The 25,103-nt window shown below is 40.6% G+C and overlaps 3 protein-coding genes across 4 annotated transcripts in view; 2 read left to right on the top strand and 1 right to left on the bottom strand.

Annotated features, from left to right (window-relative positions):
- LOC145439791 (uncharacterized) overlaps positions 1–2,023 on the top strand; it is a 49,583-nt gene extending 47,560 nt beyond the window's left edge. Inside the window, exons 3-4 of the mRNA XM_080317419.1 lie at positions 1,284–1,546; positions 1,608–2,023. Coding sequence (XP_080173545.1) covers positions 1,284–1,546; positions 1,608–1,728 — 384 coding nt within the window. The 3' untranslated portion in view covers positions 1,729–2,023. The remainder of the gene's footprint in view (positions 1–1,283; positions 1,547–1,607) is intronic.
- An 11,509-nt stretch (positions 2,024–13,532) lies between these two features.
- LOC145439155 (serine--tRNA ligase, mitochondrial-like) lies at positions 13,533–20,377 on the bottom strand. Its single transcript, XM_080316635.1, has 10 exons — positions 19,127–20,377; positions 18,975–19,070; positions 18,743–18,914; positions 16,688–16,829; positions 16,467–16,628; positions 14,947–15,104; positions 14,834–14,883; positions 14,379–14,491; positions 14,070–14,316; positions 13,533–14,010 (listed from the first exon to the last, which is right to left on the bottom strand). The coding sequence occupies exons 1-10, from the start codon at positions 19,538–19,540 to the stop codon at positions 13,876–13,878; spliced, it is 1,689 nt and encodes a 562-aa protein (XP_080172761.1). The 5' UTR covers positions 19,541–20,377; the 3' UTR covers positions 13,533–13,875.
- A 3,883-nt stretch (positions 20,378–24,260) lies between these two features.
- LOC145439776 (adenylate cyclase type 5-like) overlaps positions 24,261–25,103 on the top strand; it is a 29,795-nt gene continuing 28,952 nt past the window's right edge. The window contains exon 1 of one of the 2 annotated variants that reach the window (XM_080317393.1): positions 24,261–25,098. In XM_080317393.1, the coding sequence (XP_080173519.1) occupies positions 25,008–25,098 (91 nt within the window). In that variant the 5' untranslated portion in view covers positions 24,261–25,007. The remainder of the gene's footprint in view (positions 25,099–25,103) is intronic. The other variant, XM_080317394.1, reaches the window with a different exon arrangement.

Raw genomic sequence — 25,103 nt, 5'->3', positions numbered from 1 at the left:
AAAAAATATTAGTGCCACAAATATATCATTGAAATATATCTATTGTCGAACTGCGGTGTCCCATATTTCGACCCAATAGATCCCCAGACATGAGAGAAACCGGACCAATTTCCAATGTCCGCATTTCCAATCAAAATCTGGTATTGCTCACAACGAATATGCAGGGCTATAGCGCCAGATTACGACTAAATCAAAGGCAGCATAGAATATGCCAACTTACAATCATCGTATTTTTGCCAATTCTATTGTTCGCGAATAAAGGCATTGCATCCTGCTACTTGTAAAATCCTATATGATCCGTGCATTGTCTATATAAGTGAAAAGCAAGAGCATTTTGGAATCAGTTGACTGGTCCGGCTCGCGAGCGATTTGAAGGCTTGAATCCGGCCTGCGACGCAATTTGAGTTTGACTCCCCTGACCTAAAAGCATCCATGCATCCAAGGCAGATATGGTGGTCAAGCCGTTTCTTCTCGATATTTCGCTCAAAGACTATGATAGAGCACGAGCCCCGCATAAAAACAGGGCATGTACAAAAATTATAATATATAGGCTATACAATGAGCCGAGCGTTACAGGCACCAGTGTTGGGATCAAGTCACCACCTTCAAGTTGCAAGTCACTTCGAGTCCATAGTCCAAGTCATTGTTGAATAGGGATAAGTAATCAAGTTTCATTTTACGGAAAATTTGGCCTCATAATGTCACTCACAAGATCTTAACCAATGCATGCAATGGACAGCGTATTGTGCCTTTGTGGCTATCATATAGGGCAAATCGGACAGGGCAGCAGTTTTTAACATGGTCGTTTGGCTTTTTTTCTTGGGCTCGCATGTCCTTACCTTCTAGGTGACCTTTTTTTTTCAAATTGGAAATTGGGCCGCGATCTGAAAAGGTTTAGGACAACTGATTAAAAACTACTTCAAGTCATTTCGCCATCCTGCTTTTCCAGTATATTGCAATCTTGTGGTGTTTGAATCAATAAAAATTCCAATAAATCACTAACTGAGGTCTCTGTATGATCCGGTCCAAGTCGAAACAAGGCAGTTAATGAGACAAGTAATGCAGTAATGATAGAACTTTGCGTAGTGAATCATTTTCTTCTTCTTCTGTTTTGGCAAACGAAAAGCATTGTTCGGTTCTAATTTACCAACACACTTATACGTGTCACGCTAACTTAAGTAAAAATTACTTATGCCCGAGGGACTTTGCGCGTCAGCCGACAGACCGTAATTTCGTCGATTTATCTGTAACTATCTTACAAAAATAAAGCGTATACTTTCCAGGTATCTTGCGTCGACCTAGAAGTCGCTAATAAATCCTTGCTGGAACTCACGAGAAAAAAGATGTTGATACAAGATAAAGCGAAAGGATTTCCGAAAGACGACAACAACGCCGTTCACGAAGAGATAGAGAAATCGGAAGAGTTGGCTTTCAAAGTGCGATGTGGAAAAGGCGTCATACCCAACTACAATCCTACCACGGAAGCCATCGTTATTCGGCATTCTCATTATTACTACACAACTCGCATTATGTACTGCTGCAAAGAGTAAGCGATCATTGTGAAATAGGAATTTCCGTTAAATTCTAGCGAATTATGCGTTTTTCAGGCCCCCGGTGTACAAGTATGTCGGAAAGAACTGCAAAATCGAATTCGACGAACTATGTTCAGCGCGAGTAGTAAGGAAAGCCAGCGAAGATATGGACTGTGGAGATTTTAGATATTGGTGATTTGTACAAGACGCGTACCGGTAGCTATCTACCGGCAGCGAAGCGACAATCCATTGATGGTAAAAGCGATAATGTGTGCCAGGCTGAGCGGCTGCGCTGTCCATCTCTGAGAATGAACGATGAACCGAAGCGCCATTTCATAAATTATAAATATTTTACCCGTTGCAATTTTTTTAAATATGTACCGTACATGGTACAGTAGTGTAAATATAAAAGTTTGTAATAGATGTGACGAGGCAAACTGCTGATACACTGTTGGTGTACAATGACTTTGAATTAAAAGCATTCGACAAAATAGTAGCATGTGGTTTATATGCGATACTTGCCTGTAGTATCATAACTAACCGAACGGCGTGACACATGATACATACATTTCTCAAGTAGCTTATAGGCCTGTACTTCCCTACTTACAACAAATAGTGGGAGAAATATGCTCTTTTTCTCCGAGGCGGAAAAATCACCAATGTCGGAATAATAAGTTTTCTAGACTGTTTCGTCATGAAGCCATCGACTTCTGTTTCGATGGATAAGCAGAATTAGTTTATAGATTCAGATCGACACAACGCAATTGCGTTATCTAAACCTAGAGATGATCAGAAACGAAGTACCTATACTTTTTGAAGTACTCAAGTAGTTTTCTGCTACTTGGGTACTACTCAAGTATATCTAATTTCCCGCTACTACTTCTACTTTGTAATATTTTGTGATACTTACTTAATTTTCGTTATTTTCAGTTTTTCAAGTAAAAGTAGTTTTATTCTCCAAGCAGGAAGATAGCATGAGAAATGTCGGGGATGTTTTCACGGAATATCAGCATCTAATGTTCATAAAAGTTGAGTAAAGCCCAAAATTTTCGTCGCGCTTTCGCGCACAGGGGATATGGAGTGGCCAGTATGGTTTCACGAAAGTATCGGTGAATATAATTTAGGTAGCGGGTTGCGTGGCTCCGTTCACACCGCATTATCGCCCATATGAAATATTTCATCACTGATATATTTCGCAATCTAGCATTTACTTATCATATCGTAATCTAAAAGTCCATGGCGTGTCCTAATCTGGAAAAGTGGACTCTGGACTCTGGACTCATATTTTTTTTTTAGCTTCAGACCTGTTTTAGCATACCACCTGAAAAATTTACTGGAATTATGACAATGAAATAGATTTTCCGCTTTTAGAAGTAGTAGGCCTATTTATATTTCACTTTCAATTCCCAGTATCATAGTTTGAGTTCTAATTAGTATCAGTTCTTTTTTCTGGAGAACATACATGTTGAAGTATAAAAACCTTTAATTTCCAAAAATGAAGCTACACAACATGGCATTTTTACGATCCACCATATTTTTATTAACGTAATTGCGCAAAGTGTTTACAGCGTATCCGATAAAACTTCTCCGTATTGCTCTTCGACTAAACTACGGGCCTTATAATATGGGGGAGGGACGTGACAATTGACATTTACGGATGATCGTGATCAGTTGAACATCGACCAACATCGAAACATGACCATGTGAGCAGGCGGCGGGAAGCGCTGGAACATCCAGGACTTGTCTAATTACCATTTGAGCACGGGGGTATGAAAATCATACTGCCACTACAGATTATAATTTGGAGGCCAATTTTTTCATTATTTCAGCGTTCTTCGAGAACGTGATGATCATTTAGTACAAATTTGAAAGTGAATTCAAACCTCATTCCGCCTACTCTGGCGACGTCGATTTGAATTTACAAATCCAGGAAACTTGACTTCATAATTGGTGGGATCGCATAGCCTAATCAGTGTGCGAAAGATGATACAGATAAAAAGCAACCTTAAACTTATACATTTAATCAACTGATCTGAGAAAATGTACGAGACACCCGGTAAAGCTTAGGCCTACCTATTTTCTGTATTTTCTGCAAATACAAGTCAGTGTTCGAGATTACCGGATCCAATCTGATAGTTCTACTTCACACGACACTTCATTTTCACTACTTGCCTTTTTGTATTAGATTCCGTTGCTTTAGTGCAAAATCGTCCATTGTTTACGTCAAAATCGAATCGCACTAATACTGATGACTATAGTAAAAGATCAGCATTTCAGCAGCTTCGCCACGCGCAGATAAAGCCAAACGACTCCGCGGGGAGTCGCAACTGCCAGGTTGAAAATTACTGTTCTAGGCCCAAGTGGCTTATTGAAGCTGCCATTCCACTCCTTCCTATCTTTCATTGTATCGCAATCTTGTGGTGTTTTGAATTGATGAATTTTTTAGTAAACTGATGATGACGCAAGTATATAACTTGAATCAAGCAGGGTTGTAATGACTCGAGTCACGATTTTCTGATGACTCGACATGAGTCATTTTCTTAAAATGCGGGAAATGACCAAACTCGAGTCAATCTGTGAAGGGCTGTGGAGTGGGAGGAGTCGGAGTCGTGAAAACTATAGTGGCTGGAGCGGAGTCATGGAAAAAATACTGACTGGAGTCGGAGTCGGAGTTTTTGAAAATGACCCTGACTTCGACTCCGACTCCAACTTCTTTATCACGAAAAAAATTGTTGCTTTCAATGGTATCTTTAAATTACCAATGATAACTATGGTAGGATTTTTATGTACAATCAATCACTGTTATTATAGTAACGATACATATCATGATAGGCGGCCAAACCGTGCCCCGCGAGAATGTTTTGTGTGGCCTGCGTGTGGCCTCAGTTTCGACACATTGGCGTAACCAGGGGCCAGCCACATTCATCGCAGATCTTCGTATATGAACATAAAGTAGAATATTCCGCAGCAGATTGATTTGACTTGAATTTTTTCTTAGCACTTAGCATGATTTATTGTCATATTTCTTGCATTTAGTATTGGCACCCTTCCTGTGAATTATAAATACGCGTAGGCGTAGTTTACAGAATTGAGTCCAGCTATACTGGCAATTAGGAGATAACGTGTCGTCCAACATGCGACTGCGCTCGTGCGTTCGAAGCGAGATCGTCGGCGATGAAAGATTTGCACAAAATGACAGAGTCATGTTGACCGAAATCGTAGATATTGCTATATCTAAACGCCAAATAAACCCATTGCTATTCAGAGGCGGCCCCCAATATATGCATCATCATCATCATCATCATTGGTTTATTAGCAATTTTATCAGTTCAATACACCACAAAAAATGCGATACAATGAAAAGACAGGAAGATGTCGAAGCGACAAGGAGTAGTCTATGGAATCTGACACCCACCTTGGCCTAGGCCAGAGGTCTCAAACACGCGGCCCGCGGGCCGCATGCGGCCCGCGAGACCATTTTGTGCGGCCCGCGACGGCATTTGGGATTTCGAAGTATGCGACAATATTTTACTACCAATTTTTGAGAACTTAAAATTCGCTCTAAAACTACTCCAGAAGCCTGATACTACTCATCAAACTTCACTAATACATCACTTTGCACGCAGTGGAAGATCAACTATTACGTGACATTACTTGTTTAATATGGTAAAACATGACCCATTGATGATTCGTGACTGAAAATTATGATTTGGACTTGAGCGCGACCCTCTGTAGAATTACTTGTACTCGTACCCGTCACGTCAACCGTTACAATCAGAGAAGTACTTTTGTGACTCGGAATGCCGTGACATGGTACAACCACGGACGCAACAAACCATGGTGTAGACACAAGCAAATCTCACGGCTTAGTGAAATTGGTGTACGTCACACTTTCCATTTGGTCGAAGGCAATTTGACGGTAATTTCTGTCCGGCTTGTCCTGCATTAGCCTAAATTTTATAAAACGGGTATCAATCGAAAGCTACCGCGGTACTGATTGCGAAAATATAAATTTAGCCTGGAACTCCCCAAAATAAGACTCGAATGTTGCATTGTATGTGAGTTTGGTATTGTGATGCTGCAATGACGTCTGGGAGCAGGCGAGGAGCACTGCAAGATGCAAGCGTATTGGCCATTGTTACGCAGGCGATTCAGCACTCTCACTCTCGTGCGCATTTGTCCCTGAGCTGCTCAGACGGCATGGTTGCGTCACAATACCAAACTCACTTATAATACAACATTTGAGGCTTATTTTGGCAAGTTCCAGGGCCACGAACAGAATTATTGATATTTTCGCAATCAGTACCGTGGTAGCATTCCATTGATACCCGGTTTATCAAATTTAGGCTAATGCAGGACAAGCCGGTCAAAAATGACCGTCATATTGCCTTTGACCAAATGGAAAGTGTGACAATAAAGACCAATTTCACAGAGCGTGGTAGCCCTACGAACGGGGGGGGGGGGGGGGGGCTGGGCGAGACTTACCGAGGGCCCCCTATAAGCATCTAACCGTAACTTATGGGGGTCTCCGCCCTCCAGACCCCCCTTTCGCATCTCTATTCTTAGCTATCTTTCACCACGGTAAGGTTCGGTCAGGTGCTGGATTCGGCCCACGTCTATTATTGTATGTGCGCAAGGATAGACGACATCAAAACTAAGTAATTCTACCGCATGCAGAGACGTGATGATTATCGGGATACGGGACTTTTCGAACAAATGCAGAGATTTGATGATGATTGACACGTCTGTACGGAATCATATTCTTGCACAAAACTATCAAACTGTTAGGAGAAATAGTAAAATATCACAAGGCCGTAGCTTGCGTTGCGTAGCATATTTAGATATCTAAGCATATAGGTATGGCAACCGACATTGGCATTATGTTGCCCCTTTGATATAGTTGGTTACATCCCGTGTCATCTTGGGTATCTTTATATATGTTATTGTCGCCAATTTAATGTGGCGAGTGTTAACTAGTCGTAGCCTACGCTTCACAGCTGTAACGAACGGATTGTTCGGCGATTGCACATTTCTATTGTTATATTGCACAGATCCATTATGTTCAAGTTGTTATTGATCTGTTCCAACATTCGAAGGTCAAATGAAACGCTGATTCTATTTGACTTCCGTAATGACATGTCAATATAGCCTAGTTATCAGGAGTAGACCTATGCTCGAAACCCGGAAATAACGCCTACTTTGAAATACATTGAATTCTCCTATTATTGGTGGTGCGGCCCGCGGCACCATGAAAAATAGGAAATTGGCCCGCGAGCACATTTGAGTTTGAGACCTCTGGCCTAGGCGATGTAAAGAGGAGGCATGCACACTGAATGAAAGTAAAGAAGATAGTATAGAGAAAGAAAGCGACAAGAAATAGGGCGGCATGTCATGGGAAGCGAGATCGATAGGTCAGTCGTGGTCCGGTTAATCTTGAGGATGGACTGTATTTATTTAGTAGTAATTGCTTGTATTTCGACTTGAATGTGGACATGCTCGTCGACTGTCGGATGGCCGGCGGGATACTGTTCCACACATCAGGTCCGGCATATTTGATAGAGCGATGATCTTTTCGGTCGATCATATGATAGTTGGACGACGTGGACCCGCGTGTGTTGTACTTGTGCGCTTTTGATTCAGAGGTAAAGAAGTCATTGAAATATTCGGGGCAACGACCGCAGTGAAACTGATACATAAACTTGGCGATTTCTAGTTTCCGCATATCTTCTATGTTTAGGACGCCGAATCTCTTCAGCAGCGACTTATTGGATGGGCAGCCAGGCCCCTTTGGGGCCCTAGCTATGATTCGGAGTACTTTATGCTGTAGTTTCTGCAGTGGCTTGAGTGCAGTTTTACTGGCAGCCCCCCCAACAGAGGATGCCATAATGTAACTTCGATTGGATTAAGGATTTAAAGAGTAACAGAAGAACCCATGCTGGCATGAAGCGCCCAAGGCTGTAGAACAGGCCGCACTTTAATGCAAGTAATATATTTATCAATCGAATTCATTCATTATCCTTGGAAAAACTTGAAATTCAGTTGCATAGAGGAAGAAAGAAGCAATATACATCTTCGCGATGCAGTCACAGATTGATGTAATTTTTGGAAGTAATCCATGATATCGTGAGTGAGTAAATATATCATCTGGTTGTAAAACTGATGTAAATATAACCAAATGCTCCTTCCCACTTAACAAAATTAGAAATATTTGTAGTGTAGCTTAGCTGCTCGGGTCGAACAAATGATTAAGAAAGACTGCAAGTCCTAGTCCTTGAATACTTGACTAAGTGCATGTAGACTAGACAGTAGACATATGCTATTTGACTACTTCCAAATTTCGTTTATGACCTATGTCTACTAGAAGTGAGAGTGTGTGTGCTTTTTGGTATACGTGGTGTGTGTCGACCACTATGGTCATTTACATCAGGCCGATATTCTTCATTTTGTTTTTCCGTAACTGCCTAGTGATAGCACGGCCCACCTCTAGGGATTGTGTAAGACATCGCTTACGCGGATGAGGTGGCGAGGAGGAGCCTAGATAAACCCCCAACAGTTAGGTATAGTCATTCTGAAGTCGACCTTGGTCGTACTCGAACCAGCACCTGTTGGCGTTGCAGCCGCGGATTATACCACTGCGCTTATCTGGCCACATGCATGTGTGCTTTTAATCAGTACAGTGTGTAATGAGAAAATTAGTAAGATGCATCTCTGTATTAGTTGCTGACTCATACACAAGAGCAACACTTCGATTGTTTTATCTACATTTTAATTATACAGGATTGGATATATGTCGTGTTTGAATGATTTATACATATTAGGTTATTAGAGAGTCCATGTTATAACAACTGATGAAATATGAAAAAAATGAAGGATATTTAGAAAGTCCATATGTCATGTTAATTGCATAGTGAATAATTCGAGCTGTGCCACAATGAAACAATTTTGCATGCCCTCGTTAGTCATGTTTGCATATGTTTATTAGTTATATGATAGTAATTAAACCGTCACTGTGGCATATTATTTTCGAAGTAAATAGGTAATACCGTTGGAGTCGGTCCATTGAAAATGTGTGGAGTCGGACTTGGAGTCGGTGGTAAAATTTACCGACTCCACAGCCCTGGTATTGACTCGACTCATTGTGCATGACTCGAGCCAAGTCATACGGCTCGAAACTTAGACTGACAAGACCGACATTATGTTGTAATTTCGAATTATAGTGAAGTAACCACCCAATCGGGATTCCGTCTATTGGTACTGGTACTTGAAGATGCGACCAGAAACTGGAAAGTGAGGAAAATTATAGTATATTATAAATGCGAACCATTCGATATCACCAAACAAAGTTATAAAAAGTGGGTTCAACAAGACTTTAACTGGAAACTGAGCAGTCAACACAATGACTTGGACTCTGACTCGAATCATAATACCATAATGTCATGACTTGGACTCGGTGGTGAATTGAAAATGACTCGACCTGACTCGAGTCAAAACTATAAAACTGAGAGTGACTTGTAACTCGGAGTCTTGCGACTCGGTTACAACCCTGGAATCAAGTTGAAATGCCACGAGTCATTCGCAATGACTCGAGTACAAATTGAGTCGGATCATCTCTTGATGCACTTAGTCACTACCCTGGTTCTTCCACATAACAGCGTTGAATAAAGCGGTGAGTAACTAAGGGTGCAACAAATAACAAGTTCAATGTAGATCTAGTATCCGATTCAGTTCAACTTCATTCTTTTGGCCTCTAACTAAAGAGTATAACAGTAATTAGTAGAATTTGTTTTTGTTTCGTTCTCATGCCATACGGTATATCCCTGATTCCAAGTTGTCACACCAAAGAAGTCGTAAGCTAGATTGCCTTTGCATAGTAAAAAAATACATACGTCTCATATTTCCGGTATATATTCAACGCAAACTAGAGCATTTTGCTTGTCATCTAATTTGGGTGGAGATATGGAAGACTATCCAGCCAGACGCTGTTTACAGCTGTGCGGGCTGTAAGAGTAATATGATATTGGTATTGAGACGGATGTAAATAAGAACCCATCACACGATACGGAAAAAGTAACAAACTGGCACTATGTTGTCATTATCTCATACTGAGTGGGCTCAGCAGCAAATTCAAGGACATTCCGAAAAATTGATGCAACATTTCACTACGGTTGAGTCGGAAATGCAACATGAAATCATTCAAAAGAAGGATATCCATCTCAGTTACTACTTGCAAAACAACAAAAGCTGAATAGTAGAAACTCCTTCGTAGTGTCCCGAGTTTCCTATTATTTCTGATTGTGAATGTGAAGCACCATCTTCCTGCTCGGTTTGGGTTAGAGATCACCGGAACTTCGCCGTTTGTATTTCATGAACTTTTCAGCGGCTTCGCATATATTGGCTCCGACGCAGAAATAACCATTGCGATCAGTCCTGCGATGACAGTGATTCCACCCACCACAATGAAGACATATCGAAGTATGACTAGATCGTCATAGATAACGTCAGTGAGACTCGTGGACTCTCCTTTCGGAAGGAGAATGAGGATTATCGTGATTACAAGCACAATAACAAATACTGCAACCCCGATAAATCTCGCTCCTCCTTTCGCTTGAGAGAAGATGAGGCAGCACAGTATAGTAAGAATCCACAATGAAGCAAGCACCCATACACCAACCCCAGCTCCTAAGGCTGTCGCCATTTTACGTTACCAAGGAAACTGCCAATAAAGGTTCAAGTTAAGTTGGCTGTAATTTACAGTAATAGAAAAGCAATTACAAATTCAGTACTAGAATTACGCTTTGTGTCAACCTTCCGGATGAATAATAAGCTATGCACTGATGTGGTGATTGACTTGGTAAAAAAAGTATAAAGCAAATAGCTTCAAAAACTGTTAAATAGAGGAAAAACACAATAACTTCAATAAGTCATATATGATAACTAGCACAAGTAGTCAAAACATCCTTCATTACTCTAGAAACGAAGTACCGGTACTTCATCACTGATATGGATGTCATTAAAAGTGGAGTTTGTTGTAAAATTATTGAGTGATAGTGGTCATATATGTCACACATTAGAAATGATATCAACACAGGGGTTCAAGTGGTTACCAAAGTTCTCAAGTTGAAAATTATTGCATGTAAGATAACACCTTCCAAGGCAAGGATGTTGGGAATTGAATCTCGTTTGTTTGTCGCCAATCAATTACAATTAAAATTAACAGTGTCAGACTCAGTGTGCGAGGGATGCACCGCCACTCCAAGTGTGACTGAAATTAAATTGAGATGCATAATATAATAAACATTAGGGCTGTTCAAAAATAAACTTTTTTCCTGAATCTTGCTGGTTACTTGATTAAATCGTTATGTTGCCTTAAAAAACGACGCACACCAAATTTGAATTCATTCCAACCAATATTCGCGGATTTCGTAGAGTTTGAAAATTTAGAATTTGCCTAAAAATGCAAAAAAAAATTTTTTTTCAAATTTTCCTTACAACCTTATGAAATTGTTGCGCTGTCTTCAAAAACGATGGAAAACAAATTTGACTCAATTCCAAGCTGCAGAAACGGAGTTATTCAAGTTTTTTGATGATAATTCTGGGATGATCCACCAATCAAGGATAATCCCAGAATTACCAAAGAAAGACTGAAATAACTCCACTTCTACGGCTTCGAATTGAGTCAAATTTGGTTTGCATCGTTTTTGGAAACAGCGCAACAATTTCATGGGGTTGGCAGAAAAATTTGAAAAAAATTTATTTTTGCATTTTTAGGCAAATTCTAAATTTTCAAACTCTACGAAATCCGCGAATATTGGTTGGAATGAATTCAAATTTGGTGTGCGTCGTTTTTTAAGGCAACCTAATGATTTAATCAAGTAACCAGCAAGATTCAGGAAAAAAGGTTATTTTTGAACAGCCCTAATAAACATACTTCTCTGCGGTTGGCCCCAATCAATGATAACGGGGTACTCTTAGTGTTAGTTCGATACGATATATAAAAATTGTGACGTTGGCATAACGGTCAACGGAAACGGCACGATTGACGGATGATATTAGTTGCCTGAATCTGACAAGATGCTTTCTATATATTTAATGGCATGCGTTGCTCAGAGATTAAGGCCAATTTAGACATGTATTGCCGGTAAAAGCGTTAAATACCGCGTTAACTGATCGGACAATCGCTTTGGTCCGAAGCCGAACCCATTCATTCCTCAAGCAGCGTCTTCGTCGCTAACGAATTTCGGTTTGTATTTACCGTTCTGCTTGGGCAGGTCTCACGAACCAAAACACACCATGGATATTTGCGATGAGATGTTTCAGTTTCCGTAGCATATTATCATCTTTATTTATCGATACAAGATACCACAAGAATTGTAATATGGTGAAAAGAAGCAGTCGCAAAGACCTGCTACAATCAATCGGCCAAACTTGGTCTAAAAGCAATATAGTAACAAAAATTAAACAACGTATAAAACAGTATTCATTCGGTTGCCAGTGAACTCGGCACCTTGTGGAAAGGCGTATAGCGCTTGGGGGAAGGGTATACTTGCAAATTCAACTTTGAGATTATCAAAGCTATCTTAATTTTTGCATATAATTTCATGTCGTTGTTTTGACTCAACCACCAATGAATACTATTCCGCCCTGGAGATTACCGGACCACGACTAGCGGACCTAACGTTGTAAATTGCTATGATCTCTCCTTCCGTGACATGCCACCCCATTTTGTCGCTTGCTTTTCTATACTATATTATTTTACTTTTCATTCAGTGTGCATGACAGCTCCTATTCACATCGCCCAGGCCAAGGTGGGTGTCTGATTCCAAAGACTACTCAGTACTCACCTTCCTATCCTTTCATTGTACGTGTATCGCAATATTTGTGGAACTGATAAAAATTGCTAATAAACCGAAACCAAATGAGGTCACAGAATAAAAATAATATTAGTCCACTCATCATAAACAATGAACAGGAACATCGTACGGTGTAATAAAGATCGGGTTACCATGCGTCCTCCTTTTCATCGTCCTCCTTTTTGGCAAACCATTTTTTCAGGATTTCCCTCCGGTATTCTGAGTTTGAAAATTTTGAAAAAGTGTCCTTCTTTCCCGATTCCAAAATATGGTAGGCCTAAATAAACAGAACACAACGGGGATGGCGGGGGAGATAGCGCCTTAGCGCAGTGGTGAGCGATGGCGCCAACCAAGCAGGCGACGCGGGATCGATTCGCGCCGTCGAAGGTTGTTCTGGAAAGGTTCTAACAAAGGACCGACGAAGGAAGAATAACATCGAACAGACAGTGACATCGCATTTTACATACTATGGCATTTTACACCGTCTAGCAATCTCAAATCCGGCCCGATAAAACATTTCATTCTTTCCTGGTATTCGACATTCCCCGGGCTGTGGAGTTCAGATAAACGTACCTACCGAAGCTCGAATCGAAGTCTCCTGTGTCGACGGCACGGTGGTTTAATAAACCTTATTTCACGAAAATTTTAATAGCAATTTTGATTGCCAAAGACTTGGGGAACGAGTAAGACCCGACGAAAGAAAGCACTCACAAGGAATGGAAGGAACTAGAAACGACCGATTCAAAACATCAACATCAAAAACTGTCACGTCGGTCCTCTTGGCCGAGGTGTATCTAAAACTTCTAGACATCCCTGTAAAAGACCGCAACTGCGCGTCGTTCGGCATCTTCCTCTCTGTTCATTACATACCATTGTACGTGTCTTGTTCAGATGAAAATATAACTCGACGATTACTGAGTAATTGAAGCAAGTAGCAGTGATAGTATTCCGCTTTCCTAACCATAACCATGTGTAGTTGAATTATACCACGACGGATACGAAATCAGAGCGCGACAAGGTTATCACATTTCCTACCTCCAAGTCTTACATATAAACGGGGAATCAAGCTGATCATGATCATTCATCGTCCGACGAAATATCTTACTTTGAGATAGGCAGTTACATCAAGTTCTCAGCGACACAAGACAACTTCCAAAATTAGTTTTAATAATTTAATAGCATTCAAATGCAGCATTTGCGAAGAATATTGGCAAATCACTGGAGCATAGCCATCGATTTCAGAAGGATGTTTCAAATTCAAATAAGCAAGACCTGATATTCAAAAATGAAAGTAATAATTTGTAAAATTCAAACAATGAAAAACAATCCTGGGCCGCTTTTGGAAGCAACAATTGTCATTTGATATTGAAAACAGTACACAAAATGGATTTGCTTCAGCTTCATCAGGAATTGAATGACCAGACTACCGGAGTGGTGACTTTCATACTATCCAATGTTTACATTCGATAATCATACGCTCTGCGTCGGCTTGGTCACTCTTTGGGAGATTTCTGCTTTTTTTTTGACTGATTTGGACCGATATACTCCATTGCAATTTTGCTTTTTCTGTTTATATCCATGCTACTCATGTGTTCCATCAGCACTTCAGGAAGATGGACTGTTTTTTCCTGGACATGTGAAGGTAAGATAGTGAGAGAATAACATTTTATTCAAAGTATGAACTCACCTTTTGGTTGTTTTCGTAAAGAGCGAGCAGTACCCTTGGGACGGCACAGGCAGTACCATTTATAGTGTGTGCAAACTTATAATCGTTGCCTGTTTTATACAAAATATGTAATCTCCTGCTTTGAAAGTCTGTGCAATTAGAAGTGCTAGATATTTCGCCGTACGACGCCCTGTGAGACATCCATGCTTCCATGTCAACCTTTCGATACGCAGGTAGTGCAAGTTCTTCGGTCGGCATATCAAGGATTCTAAAGTAGAAACAAAGTTGTTAACCAAACTGTGACCATATCGGTCAGCATTATACAGAGACCTAAAATGTAAACCGAGATTTGAAAATAGAAGCTCTTGAATTTCTTGGAATTCCTCGAAAAGTTCTTCGCTCTCTGACCCGGTCTCATTTGCCGTTACCCCAAACATTTCGACCTAAAATAATAGCAGGGTTCTAGGTGTTACTTCATCAGAAACCACAATATGGTCAAGTGTTCAGTGAGCGAAAGTTCGAGTAAATTTGAGTCACTATACTACTAAAACTAGGTGATGAACTAAATGCCTAAAATATTAATTGAAACAAATCCACCAAAACGTAACTGATTACAGTGATACATGGATGTAACATTGACAAGACATATATGAGATATGGCAGTGTAGTGATAGAGCGCCAGCCTATCGGGTTCAAACCACGGTCAGTACTGATAGGACTACTGCTGCATTTTGATTTAGCTACGTCGTATATTTAGGAAGAAATCCATCAGATATTTTGCTTACCTTGGTGAAGTGGTGCACCCGATAAAGTCCTTTAGCTTCCGCAGTGCTATCTGAAAAAGGTACAGGTAGTGAAACTGTTCCAAACAGCACAGAGATGCAAGTGCCATAGTTACCAGTTTCTTTTCTATTACAAGTACTAATAGAGCAAATCTTTAGCGGCAGATGCTTTATGGGTATTGCATGGTTCGCAAAATACCCGGCTATTCCGATTTCAGAGGTGCCGGAAATGTAAAATTCTTTATCTTGCTTCGGGTCAATGCGATACAGCATTCTAGACATAAATAATGATCACGCTGCATAAAATTGTCTACTTCATCAGTCTGTGATGCAGGGTGGTGGTAGAGAGAGACAAGATATTGAACCAGGAATATAAGATTAAGGCAGTGCAGTGCTCCAAGTGCTGACATTTCATAATGAAGGGAATATGAACTGGACTTATTCTGCGAATGGAATAGGAACAATAGGCATGCACGTTGCACAATCTACCGATAAACTTGGATTGGTGAGCTGTGTGAATCATTTTCCAACCAGACTTTGACAAGCATACTCAACTCAGGCAGCTTATAAACTTATAAACTGGGAAGTCACAGCCTTCAAAAACATAGCCATGGAGAATACACAAAGGTTATCAAAGTAGTCAGTGTTAGTATGCAAGTAGAAGTAATGCTGTAAATTTCTACCCAATAACAAGTAGAAGTAGCGATTTCCAACACAAAACCACTCCAAGTAGAAGTAGAAAACGAAGATCGGAAATGTATACTCAAGACCAGGGGTCACCAACACGCTAGCCTGCGAGAACCAAATCAGTCGCCTGCGGTCGCAAATATTCAAATGAGAGATTTGAAGTCGAAGCGGAGAAGGATTTCATATGAGCAGCAGTGGAGCATGGGTCAGTCGACCCTAAGGAACATACGATCACAGTTTCGATCGGGCCGTTGCTCGTCTTTGCCCATGCGGAGCCTTAACGGGAATCTATTTAAGATTCCCGAGTTTCGATGTGGAGATTGGCGCGCAGTGTGGCAATGCAACTGAACCTGGAGACGCTGGTGTAAGTCTCGGTGAGTGAGAGTTTTATGTACTTGGTAAAGGGCGGAAACCCTGCCCAATGCTCTGAATGTCTGAGTGAAGAAATCCAACTGGCAGCTCGTCACATTAATCAGTACCCAAGAAGCGGCTCCTGGTCCAAAAGGTTGGTGATCCCTGCTCAAGACAGTAGTTTTCAAACGGTATATTTGGTGGATGTTATATGTTTTTAGTAGTGGTTCGGAGGTGGTTACTTCCAAAATTGGCAGGGTGCATCTTCGCGACACGTAAAATATGACTGAAGACACTGAAAGTTCCTTCAATTTTCGAATATCGTCACAAAAGGGCTAATTCGCTTAGTCGTTATGACAATTTGACTCATATAAGTTATGGAAACTACTTTCTACTTTACAAAATACAAAATCTAAAATATAATTCGTTTTTCCCAAAAAACTGTACAGATGTGGAAGTAGTCGCACGACTTTAGCAGGCTCCAGCACAAGCAGGTAAAACCTGCACTAGCAGTTTAAAAAAGCAGAGTGGTAGGCCTGCTATGTTACGGACCACCTCTGAGAATACGTAAACTGACTTGTAAATTTAAGATGCATACCCAGGCAGCTTGGAAACTGGAATGCCACAGCCTTCAAAAACAGAGCCGTGAAGAATGTTTGGGCACGACATCAGCAGGAATCCGCGTTTCTTCAGAACATCCAACGCATAGCGCACCAGAGCCTGCTCCAGTTCGGCGCCTTGTTGGAATAAGTAATATGTTCTGATCAACAAAGACACTTTTGACATTGAACGGTGTAGGAATTCAATGTTTAAGTTCACCTCAAACCAGATAAGTTGACCAATTGACTTTGACGGATGGTGGATGACACCTCTCCGACGTCCATGTGTCCTACGGATTTGACACTGTCGTCAGGCTTCTCCCCAACAATCTTCAAAACTCTGGCAGCGGACTCATCACCGACTGCAACGAGGAATATATGGTTGGGTTGTGTGCAGAACTATTGTTCGGCCAATCAGAGGTGTTAAACATAGCTAGTCATCAGCATTAGTTCAAGTCGGTGACATAAGGCAGTGGTTCTCAACCTTTTCGCCTCGCGGACCGGTAAAATTTCAAAAAATGTCTGGCGGACCGGTGAACTTTCAAAATTGAAATGAGGCCAAAATGTAAAGTATGCAACCGTGTTTTGCAATTATATGGTGCTATAGAGTGACATTTAGAGGGTTTTGATCGTAGTTAATTATATTCACGATGGCATCCATGTGATTTTATGGTAGTGAGTCTTCCGAGTCAAGGTAAAATTGCCTTGCCAGATAAACGTGCTACCGCCGAGATTCGTTTACAATCTTTCGCGCCGAAGGCCGTGGGATTAAGCGACCACGCCAACTCCAATAATATTCTTCTCTTTGATAATATCGAGAGAAGAAGCGTATCGGAGTCGAACCAAGCATCTTGTCGTGCTACCTTGCTCATACCCACTGCCACCAGACGAAGGCTACTCTGCCAACTACAAATACAATGCGTGCCGCAAGAAAACACATTACAGCAGCTATACCGGCCATCCACAAATCCGGGCCGTAAAAGCACTTCTTCAGCGCACCCCCAAAAACGTTGGTCTTGGGACCCCTACAGGGCGATAAGCCAAACTTCCGGGGGATTCGCCCCCAGACCCTACAGTTGGGTGGATATTTCACCTGGACTTGTGATCACATGTATTCTACTCAGAGTAAGCAGAGAGTTTACGTAACTGATCGCGCCAATGGCTAAAATTTTCGATCATTCACAACCGAAGCGGTTTTTCGCGGCCGAATTTTTGGTCCACCTTTCGGAGTCCCATGTTAACCTAAACTTCATTATGTGTTGGTGCGTCGTGACGCGGTAATGGCTGACGGCGAAATGCCTATAAATCAGGTCGCCTATTAAGCAGGATATTTAGGCCACTAATTCGTGTAAAGCACGAAAAGAAATTAAAAAATGCTGGAAAAAGTTTCAAATAAATACGCTGATTCAAGTTCATTGGCGAAATAATTTTGGGTCCTTTTCAAGCTCGGCCCCTCTCCAATTAAGCGGTTTGCGATCCCCCAGTTACGTTCCTGCACAAAATGAATGAATCGAAAACCAATGATCAAACTGCGCTGTTTAGCGATGAGTGAGCTCGTATCTGTTCTGTATTTGTCGCTCGCATGTTGTCAAATAAAACGTCTTGAACTTTAAGTCAAATCGAACATGTTTCCAGCCCTAATGTTACCTCACGAAGTTATGAATGAGTTTAAAATTTGATGTTTTATATATTTTATCAATGGACCAGCGTTCAACATTGCATCTTGAAATTAAAGAATAAAATTGTAATATACCTGGCGAACCGGCAGGTATGTCGTCGCGGACCGGCGGTTGAGAACCACTGACATAAGGCACTGGTATATCAAACGATCAGTCAATAGGGTATTTCTTCAAAAATGTAACCAAAAATCATTCGTATTTTATAGTATTTCATCTATCGTCTAATAAGCAGTGTTTAAATGATTTTACTACCTTCGAAACAAATGTAATTTCGAATCACAGCAACTTTCGAGTCATGTCACACTAACATTCAAAGCGACTCGAGTCATGTCAAACTTCTCAATTTCGAGTCAATTTCAAGTCCCCAAATGCTTTCCATTGACGTCGCTCGAGGTAATGTGCCAATGCAAATTCATATTGACCGGACTGCTCAATCTTGATGCCATGGCTTTTCTAACACAATATGAGTCATAAGATATTTGTGCAAGTTGCTGAAAATGCTGTTTACAGGGCATTCTCTTTATATTAAACTTATACTAAAGGAGTGTTATTCGATGTAAGCAACGTTTATTGACTGAAACATTATTGCCATATACCTGGACTTTCGGGATGAGTAAGATTTGGCAATAGTAAGGCGTTGTCAAAGCATTTTCTTTCGATTTGTTGTTCCATCCAAGACAGCAGATTTATCTTACAACCCAGAAAAATTACATCACCACGCTTTTTCACGATATCATCAGGTATTTCTGAATCTTTATCATGATTTACCTGAACATAATACATTCTAAATTTCTAACACTGAATGATTAAAAAAACATCACATCATACCCAGAAATCCTTCATACTTTGACTCAATCGCTCCTTTTTAGAAATACACTGCGTCTTTTCAGATTTTATTTCCGTTAGTCTCTGGTGGGGTTCGACCTGCATCAAAAACCCAATATTGCCGGCTGTCAAAGCCCATATGGAGATTTACTCACAATATCTTTCTTGACATCAAACTTCCCGTCCATCTTTCTATTAGCCAAGTTTTTTTCAACTTCAGCGACGTGTGATGCAATATAACTGAAAGGAATAGCCGGCTGGTGGAGCTGTCCATTGTAACTCGATTTCAGAAGAAGACTTTCCGTATTCGTAGGAATTAATTTCTTCTGGAAATCTTCTTGTAGATCGTAAACGTTCACGTAAGGCAATGCAAATTTTTCGTTGATTTCATGAATCGCTTCCTTTTCTTGTTCAAAAAACAATTTCAGCCTCGCAAATGTTTCCCCGGATGAAGTGCTTGCCCGACACAATGGGTAAAGGAATGATTGCTTATCTCCTAGATGTCTCAGAATTTTCGAACCGAAAGATAGGCCAGATTGTTGCATGACAGACATCAAACAGACTGACATTAGAAGGGAACTGAAAAAATACTTACTGGGTAATCAGTATTTACATGCACATTGTATTTATGGAAGTTACTTGGCCTATACAGCACAAGTATCGTTAAGAGCAAATTCAAATGACATTTTATCTCAGTGGTTCAATGTTGAACGTTATTTACTGTATTGTCAGTTAGGCTGCACCAAATGGATCATACATTTATTCGCATGATTAGAAGGAGGTCTCTGGCTACAACGGGGCCATGATCATCACAATCGACGAAAAATAAGACAGAACCCAAATCTCACTACAGGTTTATTCTAATTACCTTGCACAATATAGGGTCACAAGATTTTAGTCGCCATTTCGAATCACTGCAAATTAGACTTGAGTGATGTCAAGCCATTCAACAATTTTTCAAGACGGGTAGCTAGCCAAGTCACACAAAATTCTCAAATTGATACGAGACTTGAGTAATGTAAAGTCATGCAATATTTTCCGAGGAGGGTTCACAATTGAGTCATGAGTGCACCACAACTTATTGTCAATATGGACAGTTGGAACGTTTACTATAAATTCAGCCTCGTGCACAATATATTACAATAAAATAAAGACAGTCAAATCTGGTAGACCAAAAAATCAGCCTCGTGCGCAGTCCTGCCAACCAGGGGCGTAGCCAGCCGAGATAAAAAGGGGGTAGAACTGAATAAAGGGGGCAGAATGAGACTCTATGCGTCATACCTTTAGCGATAGCGACTTCTGTATTCCGTACGCTTTTGAAAGCGTAACTAATTGGCGGATCTAATTACTGAAAGCGAGTTAGCAATCAACAGCTTGCACGGGAATCATGTTACGATGCGAACACGCTCATCCCGTGACAGTGCAGGAGATCTTATTTGTATTCAAATAAGTAATCGACCATGAAACAATACCAGAACAACATTTGACGACGAACAATCTATACAGCGCAGAATCTGTTATATCTTCATCAATTTTGACATGATTCAATTCGCGTGTAACAGTAACGTCTTCTCGGCGTTTTAATTCCATTCATTTCGAACATGGCGCATATACTAATTGTACCGGCGTGTGAATAATGACTTATTCGCAAAGCGAGGGAAGCTCAAACAAGTTTCGGCGCGGCTATTGGAGGCTGAATGCGTCCCGGTGGGATACCGATCACGAAAGGCATAATCTAGTATGACTTATAGATGGTCATTGAGGTCAAGACAATGCACAACAATGGCGTCAAAAATAAAATGCGAATCGAATGTATTGTGTCTTCACGCTGTTTTGGGGAACCGGTTTGAGTTCGGCAAAGCACGAATCAGATGCGATTGCTTTAAAACATGATTTCATTCAGTTTTAAGTTGTTATTTTCATGTTATTAACGTTCGTTATCGTTTACAATGAACTGTTGATGAGAAAACAACGCGTGAACGACGCGACAAATGTTATTATTGCTCGACGACTGCATTCAGAATAAAGGGATTAAGCTGATCGCTAACCCGCGCCAAGAGAAAAATCTAACAATGCCCCTTTCACGCTTGCATAGACGCGCTTCCATAGACGAGAGATCGACGAGAAAAAGGCATGTAATCAGCGTCGGCGATCGGCGTCGCGCACAGCAAATTGAAATTAGGCGATAACGTGAAAAGTTGTTATAGCAGTAGCGTTGACTTGGGATTTTCGGGATAGAATTGAGCCTGGAAGGGGGTAGAACGTTCTTCAATTCTACCCCCCTGTCTACGCCCCTGCTGCCAACTATAAAATTACCAAAAAATCAAGATCTCTACTTCAAATCCAAGTTTCAATCTTAGTGCCCAGCAACATCATAATTCCAAAAAACAGGTGTTCATTTTCTTGTGGTGTAGATTTCAATTTCAAATTTGTTACCTACGGTCAGTCAGTCCAAAATACCATGCTCATTGCTTGAACAATAACGACAGCAGCTATGACGTGTACAGGAATGTCGGCTACTTATTGCGCATGAGCATTGTGCAAGTTCACATGCAGTCATGTATGTATTACATGGGGTTACCAGCATATTTTGGAATCAGGAAAGGACACTTTTTCAAAATGTTCAAACTTAAAATATCAAAGCAAAATCTTCAAACAATGGTAAATTTTCTACACTTCGTGGTCGGTTGACTAAAAATAAGGTCAACTTTCTCGCTCAGCGCCCGAAATACAGTTTTTCTTCACAATATCAGTTGGTTGACTAAAACCCTAAATAGTATTACGGTAGCGACTGTCGTTATTCTTATTGTGCACTCAATCGCACTGTCAACCCTCCTCGATGCACCTCTCAAACCAAATAACTGAAATCTTTCCAGTCGACAAGCTGGAGTGCGACTATCAGAGTGCCAGAATACTAGTACGTATTATGAGTGAAAAGTTCGGTAACTTGCAATAAAATCACGGAATGTAAACAGTATAGTTACGTTTTGCACAGAGTATTTTGCAAATCTGTCATGCTTGCGGCATAGCTCTGCTTATTCTCCTGGCCAATCATGCATGCTATTTTCGATCAGCTGAACTGACATACGAAACAGTGATGGTAAATTAATCGGGGTACATTTGAAAATTGCTCGCAATAAAATGTTAATTGCAATATATTTCTGCACATTGTTCAAGAAGAAGAAACAGCGCTGATAGATATAATCAGTGAAAAATTTATCCCAGCAATGGAGAAGAAAGGAAACAGTTTTATGACTTCATGGCTTGCATATTGAAGACAGCCATAGAAACACTATTTACAAAATTAGTATTTCGTAGAAATATTGATGTCACCATTATTGATATGGTACGTATCCCAAGTCAGCCTACCTGAATCCGCCTGAATCTATGCAGATGGTAAACAGTAGGGATGGTGTGAACGCGAGGTTCGCGTTCGCGTTCTGTGTGTGAACCTCGAGAATTTGGAGGTTCGCGTTCACAACAGAACCTTGGTAGGTTCTGCACTGTGAACCTTTTTCATATATTACAATTTTCACTTCATAATGACATCTTTGATTCGGATTTATTGCATTTCAAGTGCGAGCCACTCTATGAATGACGCCGGCAGCAGCATAAAAAAGCAACTCAAAACGAGCATGCACTTTGACAAGCTCAAAGATTTTACTTGCTTTGTTACAAAAATTTTGCTCGAAATATCCAAGTTTCCGTTTGTGAATATTTAGTGACTCTCTGCTGTGAGCTGACCCGCAATCACACAACATCACGAGCGACATACATAACATGTAGAGAGCGAATGATGCTTATTTAACCAATCAATGAGATTGATATCGTTTTTTGATGTAACAAATCTAGCTAGCGTACGGGGTCTATCTTCACTTCATATGCTTACTGTATCATTAAAACCAAATCCGTGCGATTGAGGTGTTGGCTATATAGATGTATAACTTTTCGGGTAGCCTAATATCGGTAGCAAGTATAAAAGCCCGTTTTACACTCTGCCCAACATCAATGAAGCAATATGCATACACCGAATACATTGCCTGGTCTGGTCAATTCCCTGGCAACTCCTCTTCGAAATTATTGGCAAGGCGACCGATGATATTGATTTTATGGGAGTATTATATCATTTGGTTGCCTCAGTTGATACATTTAGCGACGTTTAAAACGCCAAAATGTACTTCAACATTGTGGCATTATGTGGCCCGGGTCGTCGCTAGGTATCGTGTACATTAATATAGGCTATCACTTCATTGAAAGATAGGGTTGCAATTAGCAATATGACGTCACGTGACGTCACGAGGTTCACGTTCGCGTTCACACAGAACCTTTCAAAAAGGTTCGCGTTCACACGAACCTGAACCTTTCAGAGGTTCACACCATCCCTAGTAAACAGATATGTTTTCTTCTTTTTACTAGTCCGCTAGATAGAGATAACAAGCTGTAGTATCAATGCCGATGCTGAACTGATGCTATTGCTAAGAGCGCTTGGCGATCAGATAGTAGTTTTTGGTGCATTTCGTAGCTGCGGCCGCACAGCGCTTTCTTGCTGTGTCTTCCACAATGTGTACGTTTGGAGTAGGTAATTCCTGATTTTCTGAAGATTTTATTTTGAAAGACGAGTATGAGAATATTGAGATTGATAAAATATCGAAAATAGGCTTAAATTCGAGCTAGAATATGTTCGGTTTATTAGCAATTTTTATCAGTTCGGTACACCACAAAAATGCGATACAATGAAAAGATCGGCAGGTGTCGAAAAAAATTGGGTGGCATGTCGCGGAAGGCGTGATCGATAGGTCAGGTCGTGGTTCGGTAATCTTGAGGGCGGACTAGTATTTATTTAATAGGCCTAGATATTGCTTGTATTTTGACTTGAATGTGGACAGGCTCGTTGACTGTGCTGGAATGAATGACGTTCGCCTGTAATGTAATGTCTATATCACAATATCCTTGGCGCAAATATTAGTGAAGTGTGATATCAAACAAGCGATTATGAAAATATGTTTGGTAGCCTAGGTAGTTAGTGCGAACGCCACAAGATTACGATACTCTTAGAAAATAGAGAGAGTTGAAACGATAGTGTTTTTTATTTACAATTTGCATTGATTGTTTAAGATGACAATAATATATCATTGCCATGGAATCTAAGTAGCTCTTGTCCATTTCACGCATGAGAAAATCAACTTTCATTTTCTTTTGTCCTATCTTGGCCACGATTAACAATAAAGCAATGTGATAAACATACACATGGTTGATATCGTCCGGTTTGGAAGCCTGGTACGTTTAGCGTAATATCTTTAATGTGCCAAGACGGTTCTCAGCGTCACACCTGTGTGTAGTCAGTAGAATCTTTGGTGTGCACGAGACACCGATTCCATATTGGGATGTCGTGGCCGATCAAAATAGAAAATTTACAAATACTTGATTTTCTATGAATTTGAAAAATTGTACATAAGCTACGTTGATTCCACCGTGACGATGCTTTATGCTTTGCTGAATATCCTGTTACCATATGGTTACAGCGATGGCTGTCAACTTAAGCACACAATTTCCCTGAACTGCATTGTCTTGAGAACGGAGAAGTTCTTAAAAAAGCAGATATGCTGAGGCTTATCAGCATGGAACTTTCGTGCATTCATAAATGTATATACAAAAACGTATAGGTTTTGTGAGAGGTAACAGTTGAGAAATCCTTAGCATTGAGGTTGATTGAAGATGAGTTTATGACCCCACGATAACACTCTGTGGCGCCCATTCGTATCAGGAGCCACTGATGGAAAACCCTGACTTACAGTTTTCGTACATTTCAAGGTTATTTACATGCCTCTCTTGGGAATATTTCATCAGCGTGTTGCCCAGCCACCAGCTCTAGGTATATCACAGTTAAAAAACTGCAGTAGGTCTGTGGTTGTAAAGTCCTCTGTATTAACGGACATTTTTTATGTTCTAATGAATTTCAGGATTAGATCAATTCATTATTATTTATAACATTTCTCTAATAATTGTGATCCTGCGTTCCCTACAATTTCTTCAAATATGAAACAAGACGAGGTGCCGACGGTGTCGTCGAATGTTGATAACAATGGCGGATCGGAAGTCAACGAGGACCCTGTGATATCCAAGAAAGGTATA

This window comes from Botryllus schlosseri, chromosome 5 (genome assembly GCF_051294905.1).
Source record: "Botryllus schlosseri isolate E-star chromosome 5, Bs_hap1, whole genome shotgun sequence".
NCBI classification, from domain to species: Eukaryota; Metazoa; Chordata; class Ascidiacea; order Stolidobranchia; family Styelidae; genus Botryllus; species Botryllus schlosseri.
This window is presented reverse-complemented; position numbering and strand designations above follow the sequence as displayed.

Coding starts and splice junctions, on each gene's coding strand:
- LOC145439155 (XM_080316635.1), bottom strand. CDS start 19,540: ATGTCAGTCTGTTTGATGTCTGTCATGCAACAATCTGGCCTATCTTTC. Junction 16,629..16,687: donor GTCAACTTATCTGGTTTGAG/GTGAACTTAAAC, acceptor TTTGTTGATCAG/AACATATTACTTATTCCAAC. Junction 14,317..14,378: donor AATCTCGGTTTACATTTTAG/GTCTCTGTATAA, acceptor TTTCTACTTTAG/AATCCTTGATATGCCGACCG.